The sequence below is a fragment of the Schistocerca americana genome, chromosome 8 (genome assembly GCF_021461395.2).
Source record: "Schistocerca americana isolate TAMUIC-IGC-003095 chromosome 8, iqSchAmer2.1, whole genome shotgun sequence".
In the NCBI taxonomy this organism is placed as follows: domain Eukaryota; kingdom Metazoa; phylum Arthropoda; class Insecta; order Orthoptera; family Acrididae; genus Schistocerca; species Schistocerca americana.
In genome coordinates this window covers 46383075-46396166 of record NC_060126.1, presented here as the reverse complement: position 1 = coordinate 46396166, position 13092 = coordinate 46383075, and the positions used below count along the sequence as shown (strand labels likewise).

General features: G+C 39.3%; 1 protein-coding gene across 5 annotated transcripts in view; it reads left to right on the top strand.

Moving 5' to 3' along the window:
* Positions 1-13092, top strand: part of LOC124544884 (microspherule protein 1) — a 164671-nt gene that overhangs the window by 117948 nt on the left and 33631 nt on the right. For all 5 annotated transcript variants that reach the window (XR_006967572.1, XM_047123611.1, XM_047123610.1 and 2 more), the window contains one exon: positions 1947-2162. Coding sequence is in view for 4 of the 5 variants with exons in the window: in XM_047123611.1 (XP_046979567.1) it covers positions 1947-2162 (216 nt within the window). In the remaining variant the exon portion in view is untranslated. The remainder of the gene's footprint in view (positions 1-1946; positions 2163-13092) is intronic.

Here is a 13092-nt window from a genome sequence, read left to right as displayed (position 1 = left end):
TGCTCCAGTCCTGGACGGTAATGAGTCACAAGGGAAGTACTGCTTTGCAGTTGGACAGTAGGAATGTAAGTGGTGGTAGATGACTGGAGAGACAAGCAATGGGAGATACGCTTCTGCACTAAGTTGGGTGGGTTATTTCGGTCTGTGAAGGCCTCAATGAGAACTTTGGTATATTTGTAGTGGGTCAGCTCATCATGTGACGACCATGGGTGGCTGGGCTTTATATACAATCTGTCTCATACACTTTCCCACCTCCTCCTCCTCCTCCTCCTCCTCATGCTACTACTACTACTATTACTACTACTTCTACTACTACTACTTCTACTACTACTCCTCTATTCCAGTTCAGTCACAGGCATCACCTATCCACCAATGGCAGGGTTACCTGTAAAAGCGTTCATGTGATATAAAACCTAAGCTGCATTCTATGTGGGCATGACAACCAACAAGCTGTCTGTCTATACGAATGACCACTGACAAACAGTGGCCAAGAGAGAGCTGGGTCACCCACTTGCTGAATAAGTTTCTCAACACAACATACTTCACTTCAAGAACTGCTTCATAGCCCGAAGTACCTGGATCCATCCTAACAAAACCATCTATTTTGAATTATGCAGTTGGGAACTCTCCCTGAGATGTATCCTACATTCCCATAACCCCTTGCCCTCAAACTTCACTAATCCCTGTCCTTCACCTATGTATCCCCTTCCCTGCTCCCACTCTTCTCTTCCACCAATGCACCCACCCACTCATCATTTTCCCCTCCTTTACTTCTCTTCTCTTTTACCACTTCTCTGCATGTTCCCACAAGCAGCACTGCACCTTCCCCCACTCCTATCGTACTATCCATCCCTTCCCCACTACAAACTCCTCTTTGTCCCACCACCACAAATTGATTCTCTCATCAGGCGCAGCTGCTGTACGCAGTCCAGCATCGGCAGCCAGAGATAATCTAATGTGTGTGTGACTTGTAATTATGAGAGTGGGTGTGTTTTCTACTTTAGAGGAAGACCATTTGGCCAAGCTTAAGTGAGTAGTATTATTTTTGTTGTGTCTGTCTGTTACTCAGCGTCTTCTCTGTATGATGAGTAGCAAGCTACTCTTTTCATAATACTGTGTTAATATTATCCTAATTTATATTTGAAATTGATATTTTACTGGGAATAAAAGAAACAAATGTAACTGGCCCATTACATGAAAATGCAAAGATTCCTTCATTATAATTTTGTGGTTTTCAGTTTTGAGGTAGATTCCTTTTAAAGACGTTCTTACAAAATATAATACCTTGCCTGTTTGTACTAGCTCTTGTACCTTGAGGTAGCTTATTTTGGAATTAAACAATGGGAAATTCAGGATGGAATAACAATAATATTATTTCAGAATTAAAGATTTTTGGATGAATTGTCTAGAAAATTGTTACAATCAGAAATAATATGCACGGTGATAATGTTATTGTAAATGTGCAAAAGTTCTAAACAAGGAAAAGAACTGATCAGCTCAGCAAAATGAGTTACGCGTTTTCGTGTAATGGTTTCTGTTGCAAGCAACAGTACACTTTCAATTATGCCTAATAACCTGTTAACATAATTTGTTTAATGTTGTATAGGTGCAGGAATATATTTTGTGCCTATGTTTCCTGCTGATTCTGTGCCAACTTCTTTCCCTTCTCCACTTATGTGATATTTTTACTCTTTTATCTCTGTATCTCCATTTAAGAAATTCATAGTAGATGCTTATCTTTTTCATGTAGCTGGCAGGCGGATGATGATGCTACAAACTTTTTTTTTCTCTCCCAGAATGCATAGTGTTCATTTTCAGATTTCATGTGTGCTTTGAGGGAAGCGTAGATGAATGCAAATATCCAAATCAGAACCCAGCTATCTGTGAAGCTATCCTCAGGAAAGTCACAGTATACAGTTGATAACAACAGTGTATTTACTTTTCAGATTACAATGGGTCGAACAACGAAAGACAGCAGTGTGGACGTAGATCTTTCGTTGGAGGGCCCAGCGTGGAAGATATCTCGACGACAGGGTACCATTAGGTTACGGAACAATGGAGATTTTTTCCTGTCTAGTGAGGGGAAAAGGCCGATATACGTCGATGGCAGACCGATACTTGCAGGCAATAAGTATCGACTGAACAACAATTCTGTTATTGAAGTGAGTTACTTGGATGTTTCAAATAAAACCCCTTTTAGTCTTTTAAAAACTTGTATCATCCTATCACATTTTGATTTCAGTTTTGTGTGCGCTTTTTGTTAGTCTGTTTATACTCAGTTATACGGTACAGATTTTAATATTTAAATGTGACTTAACAAGAGGTTCAGTCTGGTTAGTAAAGGTGCGGCACTGATTACAGACAAATAGAATGCACCCTTTTAAATGATGAAATAAATAAAAATAGAATACTTATTTTCCTACTCAGTGTTATTACCAAGAGCTGTTTCATGTCTTGTACAGGACATACTCAGTAACTGATACAAGGTACTCGGACTGACTTTTTGTATCTTCATTTGTGCTCTGCATTCACTTTAAAACACACGGCAGATGCTACTTCTCTCTTTTTTTCATGTATCTTTTCATGCATTCATTTCATTGATCCATTGTGGGTGCTGTTATTAGTCTAATTTTATTTTCATGGTTTCTGTGGTAACATTAAGTGCATGGCTGAGTAATGTTTATAGATTAGATGTTGCAAAACCACCTTCTGAAGGTATTAGGTGTGCAACATTTGACTGTATCAAGCAGAATGGTACATTGGTAAGACACTGTACTTGCCCCTAGGGGGACAATAGTTCAAATCCCAATTAGGCCATCCAGAAGTCTTTCTTCAGTCCTATAAGGCAAATGCTGGGATGGTTACTTTGAAAAGAAAACAGCCACTTCCCTTTCACTATCCGAGCTAGTTGTCCATTTCACATTGACACCATAACTGACAAGATGTTAAACACTATCGACTTTCTCTTACTTCAGTTATTTGCCAGTTCAAATTATGTACCATCTCCATTACATTCTTCTGTGATATGGACAAGACAGACCATTCATGCTAACCTTCTTTGTATACTCTGTGACATTTGTTAGTCCACTCTGATGTGAATTTCGTACACATGGGTGGTATTCCAGTGGAGACCAAACAAGTCTTTGCAAGCTATGTTTTTTAAGCAAGTATTGAAATTTTATTGGCAATGATGTTGCAGTCTTCATTCCAAATGCATCTCTCCACACTAGTCTGTCCCATGGAAGCCTCTTCATTGCTGTATAACTACATCCATACTGTATTCAAATCTAGGTCTACTTCTACAGTTTTAAACCCCCCCCCCCCCCCCCCCCGCACACACACACACACACACACACACACACACACACACACACACACACACACACACACACAAACAAACAACACTTGACAATTCCTTGATGCCTCAAGATATTTTATAAATCGATCCCTTCTTTTAGTCAACTTGTGCCATACATTTCCTTATTTCCTTTCTCTGGTAGCTTTTTCCTCATTAGATATTAAATTATCCATCTAATCTTCGTCATTCTTCAGTATCACCGTATTTCAGAAGCTTGCTTTTGTGGCGGTGTTCGTAGCGACAAGCAATTCGCTGTAGAAACGGCTTACGAAGTCACCGCCACACTTTTAATAGCGGGCCGACCGGTCCGCTGGAACAGTGAACAGAAAGATGAAAACCCAAACACTCTGATTAAATAAAAGTCGGTACTTATCTTTATTAACGAAGATACAGTAACACAGTAGTGAACTCGGTGTCTACAGAAATCTGTCTAGTTCGAGTCGGAGCGGCTAGGTCAGCGTCGGCTGACGACAAACAACAACTCTGCTGCGATGAACACACAACTGACTAGCAAGTACACAATTCGGTGGCGAGTATACAACTGAGCGGCGAATGCGGAACTGTCCTAGCGCTCGCGACTCCAGCGCTTAAGAACCCAGAAGCCAACGGTGGCGCGCACAGACTTGCGGCGATTTCCTGTCTCGCTGGCACTGCTTATGCGGACGGCGTCCGGACTTCGATGCTGCCAACCTTTTGGCAGCGGGCTCGGGTGGCATTACTGGCTAGGATATAACACTTGTTATAAGAGAAAAGAAGGATTAATTGTCCGTGTTTCATTTCTGTGCAAGACTTCTTGAGACAAATACCACCAATAGAATTCTTGACACTTAAATTTATATTGTAAACAAATTTTTCTTTTTCAGAAATGCTTCTCTTGCTGTCCAGAATGTATTTTATAATCTTCTTTACTTCAGCCATCTTCAGTTATTTTTCTGACCAAATAGCAAAACTCGGATACTACTTTTAGTGTCTTGTTTTGCAATCTTAATTCCCTCAGTGTTGTCTGATTTAATTAGGCTACATTCCATTACCCTTGTTTTCTTTTCCGTTCTGCTCAATTGCATTTCTAAGTTCTTTATTGTCACTGGCAGAATTACAGTGTCAACAGCAAACCTTTAAATCGTTATATCTTCTCCTTGAACTTAAATTCCTTTTCCAGAATTCTCCTTGCTACCTTTACTACTTGCTCAATGCACATATTGAATATAATCTGGGATAGCCCACAACCCTGTCTCACTCCCTCTCAACCATAGTTTCCTTTCTGTGTCCTTCAACTCTTATAGCTGCAGTCAGGTTTCTGTGTAAGTTGTAGTGAAGTCTGAGGATAGATAGCCAAGCAACACGTAAAAGCAAATGAAAAGAATTTCTGAATGACAACTCCTTCTACTCAATAGATGAATTTTTAGACACATAGTAGTAAATGTAAAATAAATAAATAAATAATTATATTGTGTAAAGAAAATTTATGTTAAGGTGACATGATCCACATCATTATGAAATGTCGTATTCATGATCTATGGAACAAGTATTAGTGTAATGTAATGTAACTGACCTGTCTTGTATGCTTTGCACAGCAGATGGAATTGTTTTGTCATGGTTGGTTCTTCCGAACATCACAATTCTGCAGGAATGGTGTCTATCATTTTCTTACATTGATTGCTCGAGGCAACTATATGTAATTTGATGCTCTATTGGCTTTTCAGAGAATGTCCTTAAATTTTATCAAGGAAATTCACTGTCCTTTATGTGGAGTGTGTGATGCTAATAAAATTGGAACAAAAAAATTAAATTTAAAAAATGTAAAATAAAATTAAAAAATAAAACTTTGTTACACTAGTCTATCATGGGTTCATGGGTGACTAGGGTGCCTAAAGAGAAGATGATTCTGAAATCTGAACAGCGATACTGTTTCTTAGCAAAATACAGTGACAGGTGTTTCTTTGAATGGAACAATTTATCAAAATGTACTGAATTAGTGAATCCTCGAACACAGTAATAAATTGGGAGGCATGTATAGTTTAGATGGTTACTAATCAATGCACAAATGTTAAGTTTCCTATCATATTCCCCTTCACATAAAATTCAAAAGTTTGAACTTCATCGAATTATTGCAAAATTCAAAGTTGCCTATATAAAATTGAAGTCCTTATGACTTCAGGTGACAAAATCCAATTACTGTCAGAAATATCTTAAATTCCAACACCAACCAACTTCCCTCTGCTTCCCTTTGGCTTCCCTCTGCCTCCATCTTTGCTACCCCCCCTGTTTACCTTTCCCCTGTTGCTTCATAACCTGGATTGTAAGTAACTGAATCCACTTTCCCTTCTTCCCCTTTTTTCCCCTCTCTCCTGCCTGACGAAGGAACAAAGTTCCGAAAGCTAGGATACGTAAATTTTCTGTTCTGTTTTGTGTATCTATCGGCTGTACTGAGCTGAGGTAAATACTGGCCAGCCCCTCTATCTCTTTGTTAGTATTTGTTTCACATCTTTCTATGAGATTTTCCATTAATCATTTTCAACCAGAGTATATCTAAGTCTCAGAACCTACCATTCTCAAAGCCTAACAATGTTTCTACACAGATTCCTGAAGAGCTGCTGTCTTGGCCAGCAGTAGGAAGGTCAAGCCACTTTATTCTTTTTCATTATTCTTGCACTATTGAAGAAATATTTCCCACATACAATAAGTAGAAAGGCCATAGATTTTACGTATCTTTCTTCTTACTCTTCTTTTTGGTGGTCTATCGGTGTCTCTTGCAGAGCTCTTTTAATTCGATGTTTTGTATATCCATTCTTATGGAATATTTCTTCTAGATGTACCAGCTCACTATGTAGGCCATAAGTGTCTGACACTACATGAGCCCTGCATACTGAAGTTTTATGATCACTCATATTAATCAAAGAATGGCAGCAGCTAGAGGGCTGCAAGTATAAATCGGTATGGGTGGGCTTGCAGTAAACAGAGTGTCCTAAAAACCCGTCTTTCTTCTGTCAGGCCGAAACGTCCAGAAATGATAGACAGCCAATCATTTCCTATTCCATTATAAATTTGAAAGAGCAGCTCCCTCAGACAAGGCTATGTTGTTCTTTTTTTGGACAGTATCTTGTTAGCGCTCGTCATGCTTCAAATTTCATTTCTTCAGCATTGTCATGTTGAAGAAACGGAATGTGAAGCATGCTGAACACTAACAAGATACTGCCCATAAAAAAGCAACATATCCTCATCTGAGAGCTTCGTAAATTCTGAAACAATTTCCAGATGGCAACGCTTACTCCAGACAAAGGTAATTCCACTGGTTTGCTGCCAAGACACATCTACATAGAGAAAATGTCCAACTTACTTGAAGACACAACATATCATAAGACTGACAAGCATCCCACAGCACGTGTTCAAAGAATGAATGTTTCACTTCTGGATGCCCGCATTATACCCAAGTATGATATCAACTGACGGAAGGGACACAGCTATGTTCCTCCAAGGTTATATGGTCTCCCCAACGCCTACAAAGTAATACAGAAACAAAAAAGGGGTTCAGAAGAGGACGTAAGCTATAAATCACACTTGAGGCAAATACTAAAAGTGTTGACGTCTAGACCAATAGTGAGTAACGTAAATGCACCTACTTATTTGTTAGCCAAATATTTAGCCTTGTTATTGAGACCCTTTGTAGGTAAATGTGAACATCGTATCTGTAATTCAGCAGCTTTTATTAGTGGGTTAAAGACTTTGAAACTAACAGCTATAATTTATTGATTCACTGTGATGGGGGATCCTCTGTCATTGATTAGCAGCAAATCTGAAGAAGCCATAATCACATTATTTAAGTAAGTGTTAACCTCCACTTACTTTTTATTTTATAACCAATATTTTGAACAGTTGTTACCATGGGCAGTCCTCTCTCACCCATGGTAGCTAATATTTATGGAGGATTTTGAATAAAGTTCAATCAAATTATAAAGAACGTAGCAACCAGTCGTTGAAACGTAATTTATTTGTCTTGTTGCAAATTGATTTCGACTGATACCAGTCATCGGTGCATTTTTCTAACTGATACATGCCATAAGTACTTTTCTAACCGATGCATGCCATAAGTACTTACGGCATGTATCGGTTAGAAAAATGCACCGATGATGACAGATATCAGTCAAAATCGATTTGCAACACGATAAATAAATTACGTTTCCATGACTGGTTGCTACATTCTTTATAATTTTATATTCCATGCTCGCTGCACAGGAAGGGAACCTTATGGAGCCCAACATTCAAAAGTTCAATTAGCTTGGCAGTTTTAAAATGGACAATATGTCGATGACACGTTCATAGTTTGACGTCGTGTTGAGGACAAACTGATCCATTTTCTCGAACATCTAAGCTTCATTCACAAAAATATCAAATTTACAGTGGAATGGGAAATGATTTGCTGTTTACAGTTTCTGGATGTTTTATTTGACAAAAGGAAGATGGGCTTTTAAGACATTCTGTTTACTGTAATCCCACACATACCGATTTATATTTGCAGCCCTCCAGCTGCTGCCATTCTTCGCAAACTATGAGAGTGCATAAGACTTTAAGTATGCAGGGCTCATGTAATGTCTTACACAGCCTACAGAGTGAGTTGGTACATCTGGAAGAAATATTCATAAGAATGGGTATACAAAACATCAAATTAAGAGAGCTCTGCAAGAGCAAACGACAGACAACTCAAGAGAAGACTAAGAAGAAAGAGATTTTTTGTCTGTGGCCTTTCTGCAGCATGTGGGATATATTTCTTCAAAAGTTACAAGAATAATGAATAAGAATAAAGTGGATACGATCTTCCTACTGCCACCAAGACACAGTCTCATGCTATGGGGAATACTGGGCAAGGAAGCTGTGCAAATACAATTGGCAGTCAACCTGCTCAACTGAGGTGAAGATTTCCAGGTCAATCAATCATGGAAATCTCTCATTCCACATCTGTGCTGTCACAGGAAATATTGTTCTAGGTCTTCCCTGCTTGGCATTACAACATATGCCAACCGTAGTAATCAACGAAATACTTCGTAAGCACTGTGGATTCACTGACTGCATTTGCTTGTTTTGCTCTTAGAAGCATAACGTTTTGCATATGACTGACACTCTTCTTATCAACAGTATTACCTTTGTTCCACAAAAACACAGGAGAACTGCCGGATATCAGTAACTTCCTACCACGATATTTCGGCACAGAGTCTTCTGGCCATCTTCAGGTGAATGCCACTGTAGTAGTACTGGCGAGTACTACTACAGTGGCATTCACCTTAAGATGGCCAGAAGACTCTGCGCCGAAATATCGTGGTAGGAAGTTACTGATATCCGGCAGTTCTCCCGTGTTTTTATGGAACAATCAGTATGCCGGGAAAGCTTTAAACATCACAGTATTACCTTTGATGCATGTTTATTTACTTCACAGTATAAAGTGTGTTAAAAAATCTTGCAAGTGACTCATCTTGAGAATGGCTAAAAGTTGTAAGCCAGAATATCAGTTAATAATGTCCTGAATGCACTCCCAAAAAATGATAAGACTATTGGTTTTGTTTAATTATTGCATTTATGAAAACTTAATCACTGAAAAAAATCTCAAATATGAAAAACTGAACTTAGCTGCTGGCCATAGATGTCAATAATAACAGTAAATCATAAACATTAACAAGCAGAAAGCACACTCACAATACCCCCTTCATCACATCCCTGTGTTATCGCTGTCTAGTTCACATGCACTTATTCACAGGAGTTTAGAACTTTTTTTTTTTTTAATTTCTCATCGCAGATAATGTGTGTGCCAATTCTCTTGGCTCCACCCACTCTATTTCCAAATGTTGGTCACACTAGGCAGAATGTCATCTACATCCATACTCCGCAAGCCACCTGACAGTGTGTGGCGGAGGGTGCCTTGAGTACCTCTCCCTTCTATTCCAGTCTCATATTGTTCATGGAAAGAAGGATTGTCGGTATGCCTCTGTGTGGGCTCTAATCTCTCTGATTTTATGCTCATGGTCTCTTCGCGAGATTACGTAGGAGGGAGCAATATACTGCTTGACTCTTCGGTGAAGGTGTGTTCTCGAAACTTCAACAAAAGCATGTACCGAGCTACTGAGCGTCTCTCCTGCAGAGTCTTCCACTGGAGTTTATCTATCATCTCCGTAATGCTTTTGCGATTACTAAATAATCCTGTAACGAAGCGCGCTGCTCTCCGTTGGATCTTCTCTATCTCTTCCATCAACCCTACCTGGTACGTAACCCACACTGCTGAGCAGTATTCAAGCAGTGGGCGAACAAGCGTACTGTAACCTACTTCCTTTGTCTTCGGATTGCATTTCCTTAGGATTCTTCCAATGAATCTCAGTCTGGCTTCTGCTTTACCAACGATTAACTTTATATGATCATTCCATTTTAAATCACTCCTAATGCGTACTCCCAGATAATTTATGGAATTAACTGCTTCCAGTTGCTGACCTGCTATTTTGTAGCTAAATGATAAGGGATCTATCTTTCTATCTATTCGCAGCACACTATGCTTATCTACATTGAGATTCAATTGCCAATCCCTGCACCATGTGTCAATTCGCTGCAGATCCTCCTGCATTTCAGTACAATTTTCCATTGTTACAACCTCTTGATATACCACAGCATCATCCACAAAAAGCCTCAGTGAACTTCTGATGTCATCCACAAGGTCATTTATGTATATTGTGAATAGCAACGGTCCTACGACACTCCCCTGCGGCACACCTGAAATCACTCTTACTTCGGAAGACTTCTCTCCATTGAGAATGACATGCTGCGTTCTGTGTGTGTTCTAATGTCCCCTTCAGATCTGAAAATCTGCAGTTCTTCATCCACATTGTTCAGTTGTGAGGGAAACCTTTGAAATACAACATGTGAAAAATAGTGGATACTTCTCCAAAGAATCATTAAGAAAATGTTGTCTCGATATTTCTGTTCACTTACAGAATGCTCCAGTTCTTTTTGGTTTACCAATGTTCTTCACAAAATCCTGAATATGATGCTGCTGAGAAAGATTCTTATGATTTTGAACTGTCCAAATTCACTGATTATTTGATCCTCCTGTGGTAATAACATTTACCTTTCATCAGAGTTCTGTGTTGGACATTGTGTGCACTGTTTTGTTACAGCTGAGTGACAGTTTGTCTTGTGCAAGACACAAGCTAACATTATCCAATACTTTGATAAACCACTTACATTGCATTATGTATGTTTGACAGTGAAATTTGTCATCAGAAAATAGAAATTATTTTGAATAATGTGTTATATTTAGTGGCAGATCATTTTGCAGTACCCTGATCAGACTCAAATTTGTTCCACATTTGCTGACACAGGAAAAGAACCTAGTGCTTCATATTTGCTTGGTATACAAATTAAATATTTTATATTGTTGTGAAACAGAAATTACTATAATTATTCCCATACTTAAGGAATTATCACTTCCCCAGGTGGTGATTGGCAGAGTGTGTCTCTTGAAATACTTTCATCATGCACTAGCAGATTATTCTCTGCTCTACATATTTAATCTACATGGCACATCAGTTTCCATCTTTTTAGTCCAGCCTTCATCATAAACCAGACCATGCTTTGCCTGTGTCCATTGGTATCATAACTGATACTTTAATTTCTCCATCACATTTAAACTACTAAATTTTGCCATACCATAAATAAAATGTTAGTATCATTTATCTTATCTTGAAAACAGTTATCCAAACTGTATTCAGCAGAAAACATAATGGGGACTTTTTTACTTTCAGAAATGTGTGTGAAGGAAGAGGTGACCATCATATTAAGAAAAAAGCACCAAGTACAGTGATTTCTGTCGCTTTTTTTTAGTTGGATACCATTGATCGTTGGTGATCCTTCCACGTCTAGAGACAGTGTCCTATCCCAGGATCATGGTTGTGTCCTAAACCTTCCTTTAATCAGAGTGATTTTGCCATTATTTTGATAGTCTTTCTACGCCAGATGCAGAGTGTTTTGAAATAGTATAACAGTTTTATTGATTGAAGTTGTGATATGTGGTTCAGGTGTCATTAAGACTGCAATGGACCTAGGCCTTGTAGATGCACGCATGCAAGATGGCAAGGTGCTTTCTACCCTAATTGGACTGGATCTGTTACTGGAATAGATTGGAATGTTGTGCTGATAGTATTTCAGGGAATGATTAAAGTTATTTATTATTTCTGGAATATAGAAATGAGAGTAACTGTGAATTAGTATGCGTTGATGGATTGTGACAGAGGGATGCGCTTAGTTTCTGAATCAGTCTCTGTGATTATGACTGTGAAATTTAGATACTAGGTCAACTGTTATTCTTAAATTAGAACTTTTGTAGTCTTCTAAATATAAATATTTATCTGTTCTCTAGGATAGTAGTTTGTAGGGTACCAATACCATTAGTCCCATATTGAAGTTCTGTCGATCGTGACCTTGATCTGTGGAAAGGAAAGTCTTTGGTTTTCTTCCTGAACTTCCTGAACCTTAATACCTCCCTTGGAACCCATTTCAGCTGTTCCTTCTCAAATCAGTGAGCTACTTTTCTAAATGTTGATCACCATCTTTCAAAAGATTCCCTACAAATCTTTGTTTGTGTAAAACATCCCAACCACCAACAGTACCTGCATTTTAACAGCTGTCCAGCCTCACATATTTATTATCAAATAAAAAGTAGGTTGACACCGTTAAGACTTACACAAAGCTTTTGGGCACAACCTTCATCAGCAAAAGAGAAACAGAGAAACACACACCATTCATACACACAAATAAGCACTCCTCATGCACAAATGATTGACAACTCCAGCAGCTCAGATCAGAATAGTATTCTGGCCTAAGCTACCAGAGTTGGCAGTGAACCTAAGCTGCCAGAGTTGGCGGTCATGTGTGCATATTTGTATGTATGAATGGCGTGTTTTTCTCTGTTTCTCTTTTGCTGATGAAGATTGTGGCTGAAAGCTTTGTGTAAGTGTCTTTTTAATTGTGCCTGTCTGCAACTTAGTGTGTCTGCTTTACGGTAAGTAGCAGTCTATATTTTCCTACATTGTTGATATTCCTACATGGAGTTTCCATTGTTTTAAGTAAAAAGTAGGGCAACATATAAAAACATCCACCTGTGGTGCAATTGCTATGCAACTCTTTACGTGGGAATGATGACTGACCAGCAGGAATAGCGTGCACCAAATTGTAGCTAACCATAGACTCAACAAGCTGGTTGCTCGGCCTGCTCCACACTGACAGATAGTTTACTTCAACCGCCAGTTTGAGCCAGTGTCATTTGGATTCTGCCTCCCAGCACCATCTCCTCTGAACTCTGTGCTAGGAAAATGTTCTGCCCCTATATCTTCTGTGTTTGCAACTCCAGCACCACAGCTCAAACCTCTCCTCGTCTCTGTTCCGCACCTACGCCATTACCCTAGTAATTTTCCACATCACTGCTTCAGTTTCCAACCCTTGCACTTAAATATTCCTCCCCACCCCCACTTTTCTCTCTCTGTCCTCATTTTGCTCTTTCTGTCAAGAGGCACCTGTCCTCCCTTCCCAGGGAGTTCATGGTTCTTTCACGGGTTCATGCGTGGCGCACACGGGCCACAATCTATTGCAGCCCATTCTTCCTTCCCGGGCTGCATTTCCTTCACCATGCCCTTCCCTCCGCATCCTGGCTCCATCCCTGCTGCCCCCTCATTCCTCTCTCTTGGTGCTTTTATTTATGTCCA